The sequence below is a fragment of the Cetorhinus maximus genome, chromosome 7, assembly GCF_964194155.1.
Source record: "Cetorhinus maximus chromosome 7, sCetMax3.hap1.1, whole genome shotgun sequence".
In the NCBI taxonomy this organism is placed as follows: domain Eukaryota; kingdom Metazoa; phylum Chordata; class Chondrichthyes; order Lamniformes; family Cetorhinidae; genus Cetorhinus; species Cetorhinus maximus.
Genome location: NC_135885.1, coordinates 132,353,665 through 132,372,487, shown reverse-complemented (window position 1 = coordinate 132,372,487; position 18,823 = coordinate 132,353,665). Strand labels below are relative to the sequence as shown.

The 18,823-nt window shown below is 43.9% G+C and overlaps 1 protein-coding gene across 2 annotated transcripts in view; it reads left to right on the top strand.

Annotated features, from left to right (window-relative positions):
• Window positions 1-1,306: 1,306 nt before the first annotated feature.
• The window catches only part of slain1a (SLAIN motif family, member 1a), a 103,755-nt gene continuing 86,238 nt past the window's right edge, over window positions 1,307-18,823 (top strand). For both annotated transcript variants that reach the window (XM_078545951.1, XM_078545952.1), the window contains exon 1: window positions 1,307-1,770. In XM_078545951.1, the coding sequence (XP_078402077.1) occupies window positions 1,310-1,770 (461 nt within the window). In that variant the 5' untranslated portion in view covers window positions 1,307-1,309. The remainder of the gene's footprint in view (window positions 1,771-18,823) is intronic.

The following is an 18,823-nucleotide window of genomic DNA, read 5'->3' as shown; positions in this document are numbered from 1 at the left end:
TAGATAATAAGTTTCACTTTTATTCTTCCTGCCAAAATGAACTATTTCACATTTGCCCATATTATACTCCATTCGCCAGATCTTTGTCCACTCACTTAACCTATCTACGTCACTTTGTAGCCTCCTTACGTCCTCTTCACAATTTACTTTCCTATCTATCTTTGCGTCATCAGCAAATTTAGCGACCATACCTTTGGATCCTTTATCCAAGTCATTTATATAAATCGTAAAAAGTTGAGGCCCCAGGCACGGATCCCTGTGGCACTCGTCACATCCCGCCAATCAGAAAAAAAATCCATCTATGGCTACCTTCTGTTTCCTGTTAGCCAGCCAATCTTCTATCCATGCCAGTATGCTACCCCCTACACCATGAGCTTTTATTTTCCACAATAACCTTTGATGTGGCACCTTATCAAATGCTTTCTGGAAATCTAAGTACAGCACATCCACCGTTTCTCCTTTATCCACAGCACATGTAACTCCTTCAAAGAACTCCAATAAATTGGTTAAACATGATTTCCCTTTCACAAGCCTGCGTTGGCTTGACTGATTGCCTTGAATTTTTCTAAGTGCCCTGTTATAACATCTTTAATAATATTTGTGCAATTGTGCATAAATAACCACCCTGCTGTTTTTTGACAGCAAATTGAGGTTCACTGAAGTATAACTGTGTGTGTTGGAACATACTAAAGTGTACATACATAAGTACATGTGCTAAACATGTTGAAGCACATACACATTTGCAGCAATAAAACTAACAGATTAAAACATGCATTAAAAACATCCAGATGAAGGAACGATGCGGCAATAAGCTAACAGGAGGGTGTTTACAAGCGAGTTGTGGTTCTCTTGCAAGACGACATTAATCCCTTGAAGTGGGCGGCGCTTTGGTGGGACAGCAACACCCCCCCCCTTTAAAAAAAAACCCTTGGAATAAAAAGCTTTCACGCATTGAGAGAGGGAGAGAGAAAAAAAATAAGTGTCGCCTGATGGTGTTATCCAGGAAAAAAAAAGGAGGAAAGCAGACACACACTGACATGCAGAATAAGTGTTGCTGTTTGAGAGAGAGTTGGCACAGATTGTAATGGAGAGGAGGGTTTGGCAGCACCCGAGTCGCAGTGTTCGCCAGCTCTTTGTTGTGTAGGAGAGAGAGAAAGAGAAAGGGGCAGAGAAGGAGAGGAATCTGGGGAGGCAGCAATATCTCCTGTTCATCCTATCGAGACAGGGCGGGGGTGAGAGAGGGAAAAACCCAGCATCAGGAGGTTGTTTTTTGGTATTAATTTTGGAGAGGGTAAGGGGAGAGGGGAGGATGGAAGCGCCGCTGCTGAAGGTGATGGGAGCTGCCGCTGGGGATGTCAGCTCCAAGGTGAGCGCCGAGCTGGAGGTGAAGAAGCTGCAGGAATTGGTGAGAAAGCTGGAGTGGCAGAACGAGCAGCTCAAGAGCCGGGCGAGCGCTGCCGCTGCCGCCGCTGCTGCCGCCGCTTCCTCCGCCTCCTCCTCCTCTTCTCCTGCCGCTCTCCTCTACCCTCCTGCCAGCCCGGCTTACTGCCCTCCTCCCCCGGGCTCGGCTGCCTACCCCGGCGCCACCAGCAGCACCAGCGGCAGCAGCAGCTACCTCCCCCCGGCTCCCACTCACTGCCGGCCGCCTCCCGGCTGCAGCGAAGCGGCTCCCCGGACCCCGAGCTGCTCCGGCTCGGCCAGGCTGCTCCTGGAGGAGGTGGACACCCTGGACCTGGACAACGGCCGCTGCAGCGGAGACGAGGACAACTGGTACTGTTTTCCTCCTTTTCTTACTGCCTTTGTCGTCCGCTTGCAGATAGCCATTTTATTAGCTGATGGGCGAGCTCAATGTCTTTTCCTCTTCTTCTTCCCCACCCCTTCCCCCTTTTTCATCTTCTTCGATCTTTCTCATCCTCTTCCCTCTCTATTCCTTCTTACCCATTCTCTCCCCTCTCTCTCCATCACCCTCTCCCCCTCTCTCTCCATCACCCTCTTCCCCCTCTCTCTCCATCACCCTCTTCCCCCTCTCTCTCTCCATCACCCTCTTCCCCCTCTCTCTCCCCATCACCCTCTTCCCCCTCTCTCTCCATCACCCTCTTCCCTCTCTCTCCCCATCACCCTCTTCCCCCTCTCTCTCCATCACCCTCTTCCCCCTCTCTCTCCATCACCCTCTTCCCCCTCTCTCTCTCCATCACCCTCTTCCCCCTCTCTCTCCCCATCACCCTCTTCCCCCTCTCTCTCCATCACCCTCTTCCCCCTCTCTCTCCATCACCCTCTTCCCCCTCTCTCTCTCCATCACCCTCTTCCCCCTCTCTCTCCCCATCACCCTCTTCCCCCTCTCTCTCCATCACCCTCTCCCCCTCTCTCTCCATCACCCTCTTCCCCCTCTCTCTCCATCACCCTCTTCCCCCTCTCTCTCCATCACCCTCTTCCCCCTCTCTCTCCATCACCCTCTTCCCCCTCTCTCTCCATCACCCTCTTCCCCCTCTCTCTCCATCACCCTCTTCCCCCTCTCTCTCCATCACCCTCTTCCCCCTCTCTCTCCATCACCCTCTTCCCCCCCTCTCTCTCCATCACCCTCTTCCCCCTCTCTCTCCCCATCACCCTCTTCCCCCTCTCTCTCCCCATCACCCTCTTCCCCCTCTCTCTCCATCACCCTCTTCCCCCTCTCTCTCCATCACCCTCTTCCCCCTCTCTCTCCATCACCCTCTTCCCCCTCTCTCTCCATCACCCTCTTCCCCCTCTCTCTCCATCACCCTCTTCCCCCTCTCTCTCCATCACCCTCTTCCCCCTCTCTCTCCATCACCCTCTTCCCCCTCTCTCTCCATCACCCTCTTCCCCCTCTCTCTCCATCACCCTCTTCCCCCTCTCTCCATCACCCTCTTCCCCCTCTCTCTCCATCACCCTCTTCCCCCTCTCTCTCCATCACCCTCTTCCCCCTCTCTCTCCATCACCCTCTTCCCCCTCTCTCTCCATCACCCTCTTCCCCCTCTCTCTCCATCACCCTCTTCCCCCTCTCTCTCCATCACCCTCTTCCCCCTCTCTCTCCATCACCCTCTTCCCCCTCTCTCTCCATCACCCTCTTCCCTCTCTCTTCCCCCTCTCTCTCCATCACCCTCTTCCCCCTCTCTCTCCATCACCCTCTTCCCCCTCTCTCTCCATCACCCTCTTCCCCCTCTCTCCCCATCACCCTCTTCCCCCTCTCTCCCCATCATCCTCTTTCTGTCTCCCTCACCTCTACCCCCCTCTGCCTCACCCACTTCCCCCTCTTTTCCTCATCCCCACTCTCCCCTTCTTATCTCCTTCTCCTTTCTTGCTCCTTATCCCTTCTCCTCACCATTTGTTCAGACTCAGTGCTTCATCACATTCTACCAGCATTTGACAAGTTGCCATTTCTACCTTGCTGTATTCCTCAAGATTTACCCTTATGTTTGTCTAGTCTACACAGTGTACAAGTCTGTATTAATCACTGAGATTTAGTGTCTGTTATGTTTTATAGCATCTGCCAATTGACATGAGACTCATTTTAATAATAAAACAGTTTCATCCTGGCCTGAGTCTAGGTTGACTGGTCTAAGGTGTATTTTTCTGATCCTTTAATATTGTGCCATATGATGTTAATCTTCCTTTTGATTGAAAAGGAGGTCAATGACCATAGTGAAATCAGATTATTATTTACCAGTTTAACTTTCGCATTAAAAATTAAAACACAATTTAAAACCATTGTGTGTTGGAAGTGGTTTGCAGCCCATCAAATTTTGACGTGATGATATAGCAGTCCTTGGTATTTATAAGCCAATAGTGACTGACTTTATGCTTGGCTGTAATGGAAAATGAGAATGCAGGAATCCTTTAATTAACTCCAGGCCCCCAATTTCTGTGCTCAATATACCTGCTGTTGCACAAGAACCACTGGAATATAGTATACCAGTTGTGTGTTTTTTTTAAAGATAACGATGACACTCAGGTTGCTCCAGTGTCATCAAACAAGAATGCAAAGCATTGTGGCAAATGCCCTATAGCTCCTCTAATATAATAAACAAGCAAAGTCTGATTAAACAGTATGTTTAATAAAGCAGCAAAGCTCTAATTACGTGATATGATTGCGTTTAAAAATATACACTTTATCCTACAGTGCCCGTTGATCGCGAAACATTAGAAACGTTGATCATTAGAATGTTACTTTTCAAGTTCAGGTGGATCTTCTGCCCAACACACTATAAAATAAGTTTTATAAAGAGTTGCTGTGTGAAAATTGGCTAGGATCATAGGTTCCAGCACCTACAGTATAACAATTTTGAACAATACATAATCATCAACTTCAATACACAATCATCAAACTGCTGGCTGCATATCATTCTCTCACCAGGGGGAAGCAAAAAGATCTGATCACTCACTAACAGCAGATGCTGCTAAATTTCAATGTTAGCAAATTGCTGGTAGGACAATGTTATTGGCAACAATGTTGACAAGGGACAGAAGAGACCCACCAAAATAAGTTTTAAAATTTTTTTTTTCTGGGTTTCCTTGTGGACCAGGAGGAGCTGGTAATCTCCTTTGGGTTCCACCATGAAACCATTGGGTGTCCCCACTTCAGGCTTCAAAGCCACTCCTCCGCTGACTGGAAATCTCTCTGAACCATTTCCTTGTGCCGGTGACTGTTTCCTGGGTTCTCCAGCCACCTAACTTTAAAGCCCAGGTAGCTGTTTCCTGCCGACTTCTTGGCCACTTCGGCCTAGTCAATAAAATTAACCGAGCTGACCTGTAACAACACCTGGATGAGGTGACTGCCCATTTCCCCCCCCTCCCCGCCCAGGAGATAAATCTGAGTCCGACACCTGTAATGTTACAGTATTACCTCGGTACTGTCCTGTGAATCTATAAGTGCTGGTTTTGGGGCGGGAGGGCGGGTGGCGGGGGGGGAGATGACAGGTGGGTTTAAACCCACTATCGCCCATATCAGAAGGTGGAAGTGTTACCATTGAGCCAAGCTGGCAGGAAATAGTTTCAAAATGATGCTAGTATTTTCAATGGCTGATTGTTTTCTTGATGTAATCACTGAGAAATGGCACAGACAACTAAATAATACAACTGGGGGGGCCTGATTTTACTGCTATTAACCACACACTGGTGGGCGTTTTTGGAAATAGTACAAAAGCTGTTCAGAAAATTGGATAAAGTGCTGAATGGATGGAAATCTGATGTGAAGAGCCTCTGGTATTTTCCCCATGTTATGCCTGTTGATTGGATGCTATCATTCATAAAATTTGTTGTAACATGTTTCTAATATCCCTCAGTAAAGTACAGGCGTATATTGCATTTCCAGAAGCTTGGGCCAGAATCATGAGCAAAAAGTGCCTGAACAGAAGTACAATTGAAAAGAAGCAAACACAATACATTTTAAAAACCAGGAGTATTTTAGCCCCAGAATAAAAGGCACAGTTATTTCCAGTCTTTCAAAACAAAGGGTTTGCATTTGTAGTGAATCAAATGAATTCCTGCCCAATGCATTTTGTTTTATTTTATTATTTCTCAATAGCATGTCTTAAAAAAATCACATAGCATTACAGGTTGCTGTTTTTAAGCTAGATTTACGACCATTTAACATTGTCTGCTTCCCCACAAGAATAGCCAATGGAATTTGAACAAATGAGCAGTGGCTCTTCTTGGATATCTTTTTAGTGAAAATAAAAAAAATAAATAAACTTGGGGAATGTATGGTGTATGGACTGTGTTGTTTTGGACCTTGGATTGAATCCAGACCAGATGGATGGAGAACAATTTCCCCTCACTGCTAACTGTTAGATTCCTATATGAAACCAGTGTGGGAGACCTCAGTCAAGTTTCCAGGACCACAGATTCACAATATGGTGCAAGTTGACAGTTTTATTGAGAGGTTATAAGGAATAGCTGGTATGACGATATGGAAAAAAAATCAAAGTATGGTTGTTACTCTGCTGAGGTAGTGCCTAATACATTTTTGCGGCTATTTGGAGAGAACTTCACTTCAGTTTTGTCATTTGGTTGGGTTTGCTGATTTCAGGCAGTAACCTCTCTTTTTTAAATATGGAAATTGGGGGTGGTGGTGTCCTATGACCCAATTAGTAAGCTGATGGCCATTTTATTCCAGAATTTGGGCTCCACAGGAGATCACAAAAATAATCTGTGTTTCTGCACCCACACCCTGTGCAATCGCGACTCCTCCAACCTGATTTTCAGACCTCTATTTGGTGAGCGACACCGAGATGCCTATGTTCGTTTGTCAGATTTAAATGTAAAGTGTGAATACTTTAATTCATCTTCTAAAACATCCCGATGTCAGCAATTGATCTGTAATAATAAACATTGCAGCCAAGTTTTTCACTGAGACAACCCATATCTGGAGGGACAAAGCCATAAGTATATGTAAAAAAAAAATGAATAGTAGAAAGTTACTACCTACTTTTGTCTGTAAATCTGATAATATTTCTCTAGTGATTCAGCTGTTTTGTTCTGCAAAGACCCAAAAACAGAATCTTCAAATCTTTTCTGAAAATCCAAAGAGGTATTATAGGTTTTTAAAAAATCCTTGTGGGGAAACGGTAAACCAAAATAAACAAATTTGTTTAATGACACCCCCAAATTAAGAAATTATTGAGAAGATTCCACTTTTTGCAACTTTAACTTCAACACAAATCAGGATTAATGTAAACTAAACATGAATTAACAAGCAAATGAAACTTCAAAGAAAAAGTAGATTTCACTTTTAATAGTCCATACAACAAATATACATCTGCAACCATAAGAAGTTGCATCACTCCCATGCACATTGGCACTGTGTAGCTGCACAGTTGCACAATATGCTGTTCTTTATTAATGCAGGGTAGGTCTAGAGACCTGTCCAACAACAGCTTTCACATTCGGTTTCACTGCTACAATTGTCATCAGCAAGGCACGTTTCTACAAACCCTCTCTCCATTTTGTCACAATTGCCCTTATGGTGTACCTTTCCAGACTCCCTTTTCAACCAACCTGGTTTGTGGTTTGGCCACTTCTGGGAAAACACCCAGCTCTTTCACGTCTCCAAGCTATTCACATAGCTTTCCAGGTTTTAGACCTTTTCAGCCATCTCCCACAGTACCTTTAAGAACTCCCATCTCATTTTCTGACAAATAGAAAAATTGACCTCTTCCTGAGAGAGATTTGCTTCTTCTCCTCACAAGAATTCTGAGTTTCTCTTTCTGCCTCTTTACTTTATGCTTGTGTCTGCACCTGTGCATTGATCAGCTTCATCCTCCAGCTTCTCTGCTTGTAACTCTCCTTTACGTCTGAAGCTCTCCTTAGTGTCTGCCAGCCACACAGTTTCTGGTCTTAACTTTCTTCCTGTTGGTACTGCTTCCTGGTCAAATGTCACCTACTCACGTGAACCTGTATTTCTTATTATCTAAGAAAATTACAATTGATCCCTTTATAATTGATACAAACTCTTAAAAGTACTTTTCAAACATTCTTAAAAACAATTCGACTCCACAAATGTTTTAAAGAAATTACAAATTTTCCTTGCTGTACTGCTTCCAAGTCAAAGGTCACCCCAATATTAAAATCTGCATTTTTTAATATATGTTCCTGGGATGTGAGTGTTGCTGGGAAGGCTGGCATTTGTTGCCTATCCCTAATTGGCCTTGATCAGGCTGTGGTTAGCCACCTGCTTGAACTGCTGCAGTTCATAAGGCATATTCGTTTCATTGAACTGTTTCACAAATGTTGTCATATACCTAATGGTTTTTAGGAGATACTTGTCAGTTGGGAAAGGGTGTTTTTCCACTGTACATTGAACAGTGCTGCCAGTCCCTGACTGCTGAAGGATCCCAGGTCCATTTCCTGAGGCCTGCCAGCCTCCACCATCAAGCTTCAAGCACACCTGTCAGGCCTCAGGGCTGCTGAGCGTTTCCAACCTGCAGACTGCCTTCTATCCCCTTGCAAGTTCCAAAATGAGCACAGTGCCAACCAGCAGCAGCAGCATCCCACCACCTTCAATCTCTCCATCAAGGAAGAAAGAAAAAAGAAGGAAGAGGACAAAAAAAGTGTGTGACAGCCATACTAGAAATGAAAGAAGCAGAGTAGGAGACAATCAGTGAAAGATGCACAGAATGAACTGAGTGTGGCAGTGAAGCAGATGAACAGTTAAAGAAGGAATGCAACCATGGAATAGAAATTTAGATCTTTGAGGTTGGGAAATGGTTTTCAAATTTCAAAATAGAATACCTACACGGTGACTATCTGAAGCGCAAAGCTTTTTCCTTCATCTTATTTGGGGTTTTCGGCTGGTACAATATTGCCTTACCCCTCCTTGCTTTCTTCCACATATTCATTTCCACTTTTCTTTTGAAGCCTGTCTCCCTAATTTTATCATAAATAACAGTACCGTTCCGGTGGTGAAAGAAAATTTTTCATTTTGTCGAATAGGAATTTATATGATTTTGAAGCAACTTTTTGATTCGAATAGAAGCTGTCTTTTTTGACCACAGTTGAAAATGAAGACCAAAGTTTAGTTGTCTCCGAGAATGCAGGCAGAATCTTTTGATCTCTAGCTAAGGTGGATTGCGGAAGTTTGATTCAAAGTACTAATCAAATAGTAACGCCTTTGAAGGACAATGTTGTAATATATTTTAACTCCAACTTACATCAGTCAAGCACAATAGTTTCAGTTGCTGGTAAACATTAAAAGTAAATGCAAGCCTACAGACATTTGTTACATCTTAAACGATTGGATGATCAAGGAGGTTTTATTCTAAGAAGATTTCAGTTGTATATTGTTCAGAAACACCCACCAACTCCAGTGCAGCACTGAGGGAGTTCTTTCACTGTTGGAGGTGTTCTCTTTCTGATGAGTTGCCCTCTCAGGTGGGCACAAAATACATTGTGGAACAGCTTGCAGAAAAGAACAATGTGCATTTAGATAGCACCTTTCATGACGACAAGACGTTCCGAGGCACTTTGAAGCCAATCAAGTATTTCTTCGTCCATTAGTAGTCATTATTGTAATGGATGAAGAAGAGCGGAAGAGTTCTGCCTGGTACTCTGGCCAACTTTTATCCGTCAACCATTGTTACTAACAAATGGATTACCTGGTCATTTTCACACTGCTGCTCCTGGGACCATGCTGTATACAACTTGACTGCTGTGTTTCCTACATTACAACGGTGAGTATATTTCAAAAGCATTTAATTGGCTATAAAATGTCTTGAGGTGACATGAGGCAGTGAATGGTGCTATATAAATGCAAGTTCTTTCAAAGATTTGGTTCTGTGCCCTCTGCATCAAAGAAGAGCATCAAATACAATTTACAGTTCATCCTGTAGTTTTCAGGTCTTTGAATGGCTTCATTCAAGTGAGGGTGCTTATAGGGCTTTGTATAAGATCATCTCCCATTTAAGGTCCATCAGGGAGGCTACTGAAAAGAACTAGGCCATTTTGAGCTGTCTGTCTGCTTCTTGTGTTAAAGCAGTTTATATATTTTTCAGAAAAAATTCAGAACTTCAGACCCCTGCCTCCTATGTTCTTTGTCTGCTTAAGTTAATGGATGGACAATCATAGGGAATGGCTTCCCAAATGCCCATTATGTACTCCCCAATGAACAATGTTCTGTGGCTGGAGTGTAGATGTCTAAAATTATGCAATTTTGTAAATCTAATAACATACTGTTTAGTCTCTTGTGTTTTTATTTTTCTGTTTCAATGTAACATATTGCTTATCAACAAATTGAACTATTTTTTTTCGACTGAATATAGTCTGACAGTGTGATGTTTACTGCTTTAAATGTTGTCGGAGATCTCACGTTACATCTAGTTTACTGTAGTGAAAGATTAGTTGTTTGTTCTGTAACAAGTCACCCCAGTTCCTGCATGTGCAAGGGTACAGGCTTTGGTTCAGAGGGGACTGACTCTCCGGTAGCTGCTTTTTGTTTTGGACACAGGTATAAAGTTTTCAAAAAATCTCTACTTGTAACAGTTCCTGATAAGTATGCTTTACAGTTCAAGGAAATCCCTTTCATATTCTTATTAATAGCAACTGTTCTTCCATTGAAAATTTGTTTTAAAGAAAATATTCAAAGTTATGAACAATTTAAACCTGCCATATGGTGATAGCGCTCATGCTGTCCATAGTGGCAATGGAATTAAATTATAAAGGAATAACCTGGAATATTTTTTAGAGAACACCTTATGAAAGGTGTTAAAGGATTTGATTTATATACCATTTTTAATACTGATCATAAGTTTTGAGCAATAATTTCTTGGGATATCCAACATGTGTAGCACATTTCTCTACCTCTCAATGTCTTGTACAGTACTGTATCTGATTTTACCACGAATTATTTAAAAAATCGATTTTCTATAAAATGTACCCCAGTGGCTTAAAATTAATGTGGGCAACAGTGCAACACAATGGACTATTCTTTGAATGTAAGAAAGTCAGGAGCGAGAGAATGCCATTTGGCACATTGTGCCTTTTGCCAGTCTGGATTTTGAAGGTGTCTGCTTCAGATCCCCCTCTCAAGACAGTTGCAGTCAGGTCATCATGAAAGAGTTGCAGGATTGTGATGAAGTTTCTTGCACCTCCATATCTTTGGAGCACAATCTGCATAGCCTTATGATTTACTGAGTCAAATGCGTAGGTCAGTTGGATAAATGTAATGAAGGGTTCCTGGTGTTGTTCTTGACATTTTTCTTGGATTTGTCTGGCAACAAAGATCATGTTGGAGGTTCCTCTGAAAAGTCTAAGGCCACATTGTGTCTCTGGGAGGATATCATTGGATGTCCAAGTGTACAGGATGTCTGAGTCTACAGGATGTCTGAGTGTACAGAAAAAGTTGTAGTCACAATGCTCCTGTACTGCAGTGAGGCATAGGAGCACTAGAGAAATTCCATCAAAAATGCCTCTGCCATATCCTTTGGATTCAATAGGAGGATCATCATACAAGTGCTAGTGTCCTTCTTGAAGCCAGCTCCAGAAACATTCAGGTAAAACTCCTGCAGAACCAACTTTAATTGACTGGACACTGTATCCGGATGGCTGAAAACTATCTCCCCCGCCAGGTCCAGTTTTCTAAACTCTCAAATGCCAACGTTTCAGGGGAGGACAAAGAGAATGCTTTAAAGATGCTCTGGAGTTCTCCTAAAAGCACGGTAGCATTGACATTAATGACTGGGAGGAGATCGCTAACAATCATTCAGAATGGCCTCAACTTGTCCATCAAGCTGCACCACGATTTGAGTCACAACGTCTTAGTGATGAGGCAGAGCGGCTGCAGAGAAGGAAAGAAAGAGAAGAAGATCCTGCAATCCGGATCCCGTTACCGCATGGGATGCCCTGCCCCATATTCTCAAAAAGCTGTGGGTCAAGAATTGGCCTGTTCAATCACATGAAGACCCATGGGAGAAACTCTCAACCCTGAGTAGACGGCCTTTGCCATCCATAGTTCATGCTTGCACATTTGATCTTGTCTTAATCTGAAGCATTGTCACCAGTGTTGATCTCCTACTTTACAGAATGATAAATTCCTCTGCTAGGCTGGAATTCTAAAATAAAACCAAAAATTGCTATAAATAGGCCAGGCAGCATCTATGTAGAAAAACAGATAGGTTATGATGTTTTGAATGTGTATTGATATGAAATGTCATAATCTCTTTTTTCCCTCTTTGCACTATTTTCTATTTTTATTGACCTACAACAGTGTCGGATAAACCTGATTCAGTGTTCTTCTCTGTCATGTGCCCATTATCCATTCAAGCGATCAAGGAAGTGGAGTGTTTTTGTGATTTGCGTATAAATGTTCTAAACTCATGTAAACATGTACACTTTAGCCCCCTAAGGGGCATTGTCCAAGTTCAAGGTGCTTGGTTATCATATTGAGTCTTTCATTATTTTAAGGATCTGTGTTACGTTTCTTTGACTGAACTAATTTTCAATGGAGAACTGACATTTTTGAACCTCTTTTCATAATCTAGATCAAAGATTCCTACAATCGCTCTGGCCACCTTGTTAAGTAAATATTTATGGTTGCCCAACATTGGACCCCATACTGTACACTTGGTCTCACCCTTGCACAATATTGGGGTAACTAAAAACTGTAATCAAATGGATCCCAGTACTTGACCTGCTTTTGCAATAACTGCTCCGCACGAGCCTGATGCTTTTGGGATATGATGAAAGACCCATTTCCTGTTCAGCCTCAGCCATTGGGCTCGAGCTGCTTGTTTATTGTGCACTCGGAGCACAGGACGGGCTGATTGAGGATCTGTTCATTAGCCCAGCAAAATCCTGGAACTCCCTCCCTAACAGCACCGTGGGTGTACCTAAACCACATGGACTGCAGCGGTTTAAGAAGGCAGCTCGCCACCACCTCCTCGAGGGCAATTAGGGATGGGCAATAAATGCTGGCTTAGCAGTGATGCCCACATCCTATGAATGAATAAGAAGAAAATCTCCTAAGTGCAGGTCCATGATTTGCAAGGTCATTGTGTCATATCATATAACAATCGTAGAGTTTTTGACTATGCCAGATGACAGAGTACCAAAAAGCAGTGTCTACTGATTTGCTGAATTTCTTTTTTGTTTTGTTGAAATCAGTTTGAATAAATCAGCTTCCTGAATTTTTCATGATGCCCTCCTTTTAAGGCGATATATCCCATCAGTGTATCCTGCAAGCCAGTGTCTGAGGACAAAATAAAACTCCTGCATGTTATACATATTTATAATTCTTCTGTTTTGATGAGCATTATCCTACATTTATCTGCATTAAAATTCTCTTGGGCTTTAAATAATTATTTACTGCAAACCTCCCCCGAAATAAGATTGTTAGTCTTAGCTTTTTAACACCTGCGGTTGAAGAAATTTGTGTTTGTTTGCCTGCAGGATTTCAATCATCTTCAAACCTATAGACCTGGATTTTTGCTGAACTGGGATGACTCGGGAGCCTTTTAAAAATGGCTGGCAGGTCCCGGTTCTGGGATTTGCCACCCCATTTCTGGGTTGTCCGATTTTCAAGAGTGCCTTTTTAAGGGCGTGGGCTGGTTTGGGTTGAAAGCCCGCACCCTGCATTGCTGACCTGGCCGGCTCCTTTGCGGGGATAGATACGTCCTACTGCTCCGCAATTTTCGTGGAGTCAGGCCTGGCCTTGAAGGATCCATGGTTCACAGCCCCTCCGAGGAGCTATGAACCGCATGAGGGGACCTTACAAAAGGTAAGCTCAAAAGGTCCTTCTCATGGTTGGGTATGGCACCTCCTGCCCCCATGCCAAGCTATGCCACTTCCATGCCAATTGGCACACTATACACCGGGCCCCGCCCGCGACAGGGCTGGAAAATCCCGGCCACTGTATGGACACAGTGAACCCAATTGTGATGGATGTGTAAAAAAAAAAATCTTTAAAAAAAAAAGTCATTCATTAATTACTTTCCACTATGTTAAAAAGCCCTTTTGCTACAGCCCTATAAAAGTGTCAATCATCCAGACCCTTTAAAATTTCAATAGCTGAAACTGTAGGCTCTGAAAACCTCATAACCTTATGTAAATAAACATTGTGAATTTGACAGAAGAGATCAGAGAACCAGAGCTGCCAAACAAGTAGTGTTTTAGAACCGAATGAATTTCTGGGCTCCTCATTATGTATTCTTTGCTGCGAGCCCAGAAATCCATTAGAGTTCTAAAACACCTAAGCTCCAGAGAAAACATTGCCCGGTTGACAGCTCTGGCTCTTTGATCTCTTCTGTCAATTTCACTGTGTTTATTTCCACAAGGTTGAGAAGTTTCTTGGGCCTGCAGTTTTAGCTATTGAAACTTTAAAGGGTCTGGATGATTGACACCTTTATTGAGCTGCCCTGAAAGGACTTTTTAACATTGTGGAAAGTAATGAATGAATGACTTTCTTAAAGCTATTTTTACACATCCTATTGTCAGTATAAGGTTTGTTGGTTCTATACGGTGTATAGTGGGTGAATGGGCATGGAAGCACCATAGCTTGGCAGAGGGGGTATGAGAGGCCATGGAGGGGGTCAATGAGTGGGGAGCATAGCCTGGCATGGAGGGCATGAGGTGGAATGGAGGGGGCATAAGGAGTGTCTGGGGGCTTAGGAGTGTGAGAAATGAGGGCTAGTGGGCCTTTCTGTTTTGACTTTTTACGAAGTCCCACAGCATCATGACAGGCCTTTTAAGCAGCCTGCCTCAGCACCCGGCAGCCCGTCTGGCTGTCCCTAACCTCTTTCCTGGGTTGGCTGGCTCGACTCCAGCCCTTCTGGGCACTTTCACCGAGGCGGGCCAGCTGAGCCGAGAATGTTCCTAAGTCCTGCAACCCGCCTTGGTGATGAAAACCCAGGCTATGGTGTAAATATGAAAACTACTGAGAAGGAAACTATCACAGGTTTGAGCCCAGCAAATTGGTGATACCTACAAAAATGAGGCAGATAAGATTTTTTGCCAATGGTTCTGAAGAATCACACCACTGCAGTCAACAGCATTGTGACATCACAATTTTCTTTTGTGTCTTCTGTGTGTAAATACTGTTACATTTTAAGACTTTGGCTGAAATACTTCCTTTTGGAAGAATGGGTAATGTACCAATGGACATTACACCTCCAGCAAAACAAATTGCTTCACTTGCACAATATTTAAGCAAATGTAGCGAGACTTGGGCTCCATAACAGCGAGCACTTGCCACTGTATTCTAGCTTCCTGGAATACATCACGTTGCCCTGTGTTTGTCTTGTTTTCATTGAGCACTAGAGTATACAACCCAGCAGTTTGTGGCGCAGATTTATTATTAAGATTAAGGTTAATTAGGAACCTTATTGAACATCAAACTGGAAAATGATAGTACTTGGCACAAATACTGTAGTCTCTGGTTGCTTGTGCAAAAGGTCAAGGAATTTCGAGCGCAAGTAACACCCAGTGTAAATTAGCTTGCTGCAATTTTGTGGTGTTTTTAAAAAATCATGGTGCTAGAAACTAGCTGTGCCGCAGATCAAATTGTGGTGAGTTTCTGCCAAGTGTGCTGGTTTGTGGCCGCATAAGAGGCTCTTAATTTTAAGCATTTTTTTTAAAGGTGCTTGACCACTAATTTACTAAAAATCTGACTGTATACCGATTAAACTTGTAAGTGGTTTTATATAGCTTTTAAAAGACATTTTCAGTTATTTGAAGTTAGATTTTTTTTGCAGGTGCTGGTCCTTGTGAGGATAAACCTATTTTCAGCTGTATTTATAAAACTGCACCAGGTTATCATTCTTAAATATATCAACCTTTTAATGCAAGAGAACCCTATTGCTAATTCTTGGAACACATTACATTGTGAATATGCAATTTTTTTGAGCAATAGTTTAAACCATAAATTCACTTTGGAAGATTAGTGTAATTTTGAGTACAATTTGCACCCATTGCTGATTGTGCTAAAGAGAAAATGCTATCCCTGTTAATTAATAATCATCAACTTTCCAAGCCTCCTGAGAATCCAAGAAAATACATAATGATGCTTCTTGAGCTCTCAAGATACACAACTCCTTGATGGTATCTCCTGTCATTAAGTTGTCGACCTGCAATTTAGGGGGAATTTTCCAATCCACAGACTAAATCCGGTGGTGTCAGCGAAAGTCTCGTGTGTTCAGCTGTCCTGCTCTCTAGCGAAAGTCGGAATGATATGCAGGTGTATTACAATGAAGTTCCCAAGGTCCGATGGTGGGAAACACGGCCCGCCATTGATGGGTGGAGCGGACAATGGCAAACTGGTTTCACGATGTTGTGAAAGCAATTTTTGGCCTTCTCGCCATATTGTCTGCTCACGCCACTGGACACGCCTGACTCCAGCGGGCATGGAAAATTCCGCCCTCTGTTTTACTCTGTCAAAACATTTCATAATATCAATGATCTCTAATTGGTCTCTACCGCTCTGCTAACCGCGCCCCCCCCAGCCCAGCCTGTTTGTCTTGATGGGTATAACTTCACAGGTCTGGTATAATCCTTGTAGATCTTGTTTTGATCCTCTCCAGTGCCTATTTCCTCCTCTCAATACAGTGAGCAGACTGTACACTGTGTTTGGCCTAACCAAGGTTCAATAAAGTTCAGCATAACTTCTCTACTTTCAATTCTATTCCTTTTGAAAAAAATGAATTATAGTTCTTTGCTTTTTTAACGAACTTATTCACTGACTTTAGTGATTTGTATATTTGTACTCCCAGATCCCTTTGTTCCACATTCCCATTTACATTCCTTTTTTCCAAGTTACTTGTGACCACGTTGTACCAAAATGTACTCACACTTACCACATCGGTATGTTAATGACTGTAAAATGGTCTGTGTTGTATCAAACTGTAATAAAAATGCAGGAAACACGCCATTGAACGCCGGGACCCTCATTGTAATACATCAGTGTATTGTAAGGCCAGCCCGCCGGACTTGTCCCGCGCATGTTGGCGGGAAAACACGCCGATGCGTTTCACAACAGCATATATAAGGTGTGCACCTGGCAGGCTGCATTATGCTTGGGCCTGCAAGGTTTGTTTGCCGACCTTGCTTCTGTCAGCACTCGCAGTCATCAGCGCCAGGCTTCACAGAGCCATAAAAACAAAAAGCTAAAAGCTACTGCGGATGCTGGAAATCCAAAGCAAAAACAGAATTACCTGGAAAAACTCAGCAGGTCTGGCAGCATCGGTGGAGAAGAAATCAGTTAACGTTTCAAGCCTTCACGGCCCTTCGGCAGATCTGAAGCATAATTAGGAGAGGGGTGAAATATAAGCTGGTTTAAGGTGGGGGGGGGCGGGGGGGGGAGAGAGAAGTTGAGGGTGTGGTGATTGTGGAGATAAGCAAGCAGTGATGGGAGCAGATAATCAAAAGATGTCACAGACAAAAGGATCAAAGAGGTGTTGAAGGTGGTGATATTTGTCTAAGAAAAGTGCTAATTAAGAATGGAAGACAGGATATTCAAAGTACAGCTCTAGTGGGGGTGGGGTGGAAAAGACTAACAAGGTTTTAGTTTTAGATTTAAAAATAATGGAAATAGGTGGGGAAAGAAGAATCTATATAAATTATTGAAAAAAAAGGGGGCGGGTGGGGGGGAGAAACGGGGTGGGGATGGGGGGAGGGGGAGTTTAAGATCTAAAGTTGTTGAATTCAGTATTCAGCCCGGAAGGCTGTAAAGTGCCTAGTCGGAAGATGAGGTGCTGTTCCTCCAGTTTGCGTTGGGCTTCACTGGAACAATGCAGCAAGCCAAGGACAGACATGCGGGCAAGAGAACAGGGTGGAGTGTTAAAATGGCAAGTGACAGGGAGGTTTGGTTCTTTCTTGCGGACAGACCGCAGGTGTTCTGCAAAACGGTCGCCCAGTTTGCGTTTGGTCTCTCCAATGTAGAGGAGACCGCATTGGGAGCAACGAATGCAGTAGACTAAGTTAGGGGAAATGTTCTGCCGAAGGGCCGTGAAGGCTCGAAACGTTAACTGATTTCTTCTCCACCGATGCTGCCAGACCTGCTGAGTTTTTCCAGGTAATTCTGTTTTTGTTTCACAGAGCCATATGTGGGTGGCTTTTCCACAGCTGCAGGGCTTTGGCTTGCTTGGGGAAGGGGGAGAAGTGGCCCCAGGCAAGGGAAAAGGCTGCAGGACAAGGGCTGTCCTGGGGAAGGAGGGTAACCCAGGGTGTGTGTGGGGGGCACATGTTGATCTGTGCAATTGGCCTCAAGATGGTGAGGACTGAGAAGGCAGTCTTTAGAGGAGCAGAGGCCAGATGGAGATGTGAGGGTGTGTGTGAAAGAGTGAGTGGTGATGTCCCTTGAGCTGGCAGTGAGTGAGATGCCAGTGAACGTGTGATGGGCTTGAGTGTGTGAGTTTAGAGTGATGAGATGGTTGCCATACCCTGGCTGCATGGATGAGATCATTCATCCTCTATCTGCGTTGGATGGTCAACCTCTTCTGTGCAGCATTGGCACTTAACTCCACTGTCATCGCCTAACAAGTCAGAGTGGTAATGTTGCTGCCCCTCCTGTGGCCAGAGCGGGGCTAGACGGCATCACAGCGGGGTCTCCACGGCGTCCAAAACGTGCTCGAGGTTTGCAATCTTCTTACCTTTCGGGGCCATGTCTTCTTTGCTGCAGTCTTGGGCTGGTAGCACTGAGGCTGTACTTTAAATGTGGTGCCTGGTGTGATGAAGTGGCAAGGTGATGGTGTGGCGGGTGAATGAGAGCCCGCCTGCCATGGAAACGGCACATTTCCCAGGAATGCATAAGTAATGTGGCGGGTTTGGGATGATATGGCATGAAAACCCACCATGGCGGCCGGCGGGTAAAACGTCGTTTTACCCGCCCGCTACCGCACTTGGGCAGAATCGTCCCAGATTTGCACTGAGGTCGGTGGTGGAAGGCAGGGCTGATTAAATGACAAAAAAGATGAGGGGGCAGTGGCAAGGCAAAAGGGTTTGGCAATAGGACAAGTGAGGAAACGAAAGGTGGGTCAAGAAAGTCTTCTCCGTTTGCAGAATCAACCTGCAGTAACCAGTTTTAACTTTATGGATGCTGAGACCATGGATCCAACAAATAATCCATCACAGATTCAAATATTGCATTTTTGGCATAGTATCCAAAGGAGCCTATGTGTGTGTGTGTGTGTGTGTGTGTGTGTGAGTGTGTCCCCCCCATGTGTGAGTGTGTGAGTATGTGTGTGTGTGTCTGTGTGTGTGTCCCCCCATGTGTGAGAGTGTGTGTGTGTCTGAATGTTCTTGTGATTTTTATTTGCCTTTTAAAAAAAATATAATGGTGCAGCTGCTTCTTCTAATGGCCAATTTGGAGAGTGACTGCATGAATAAT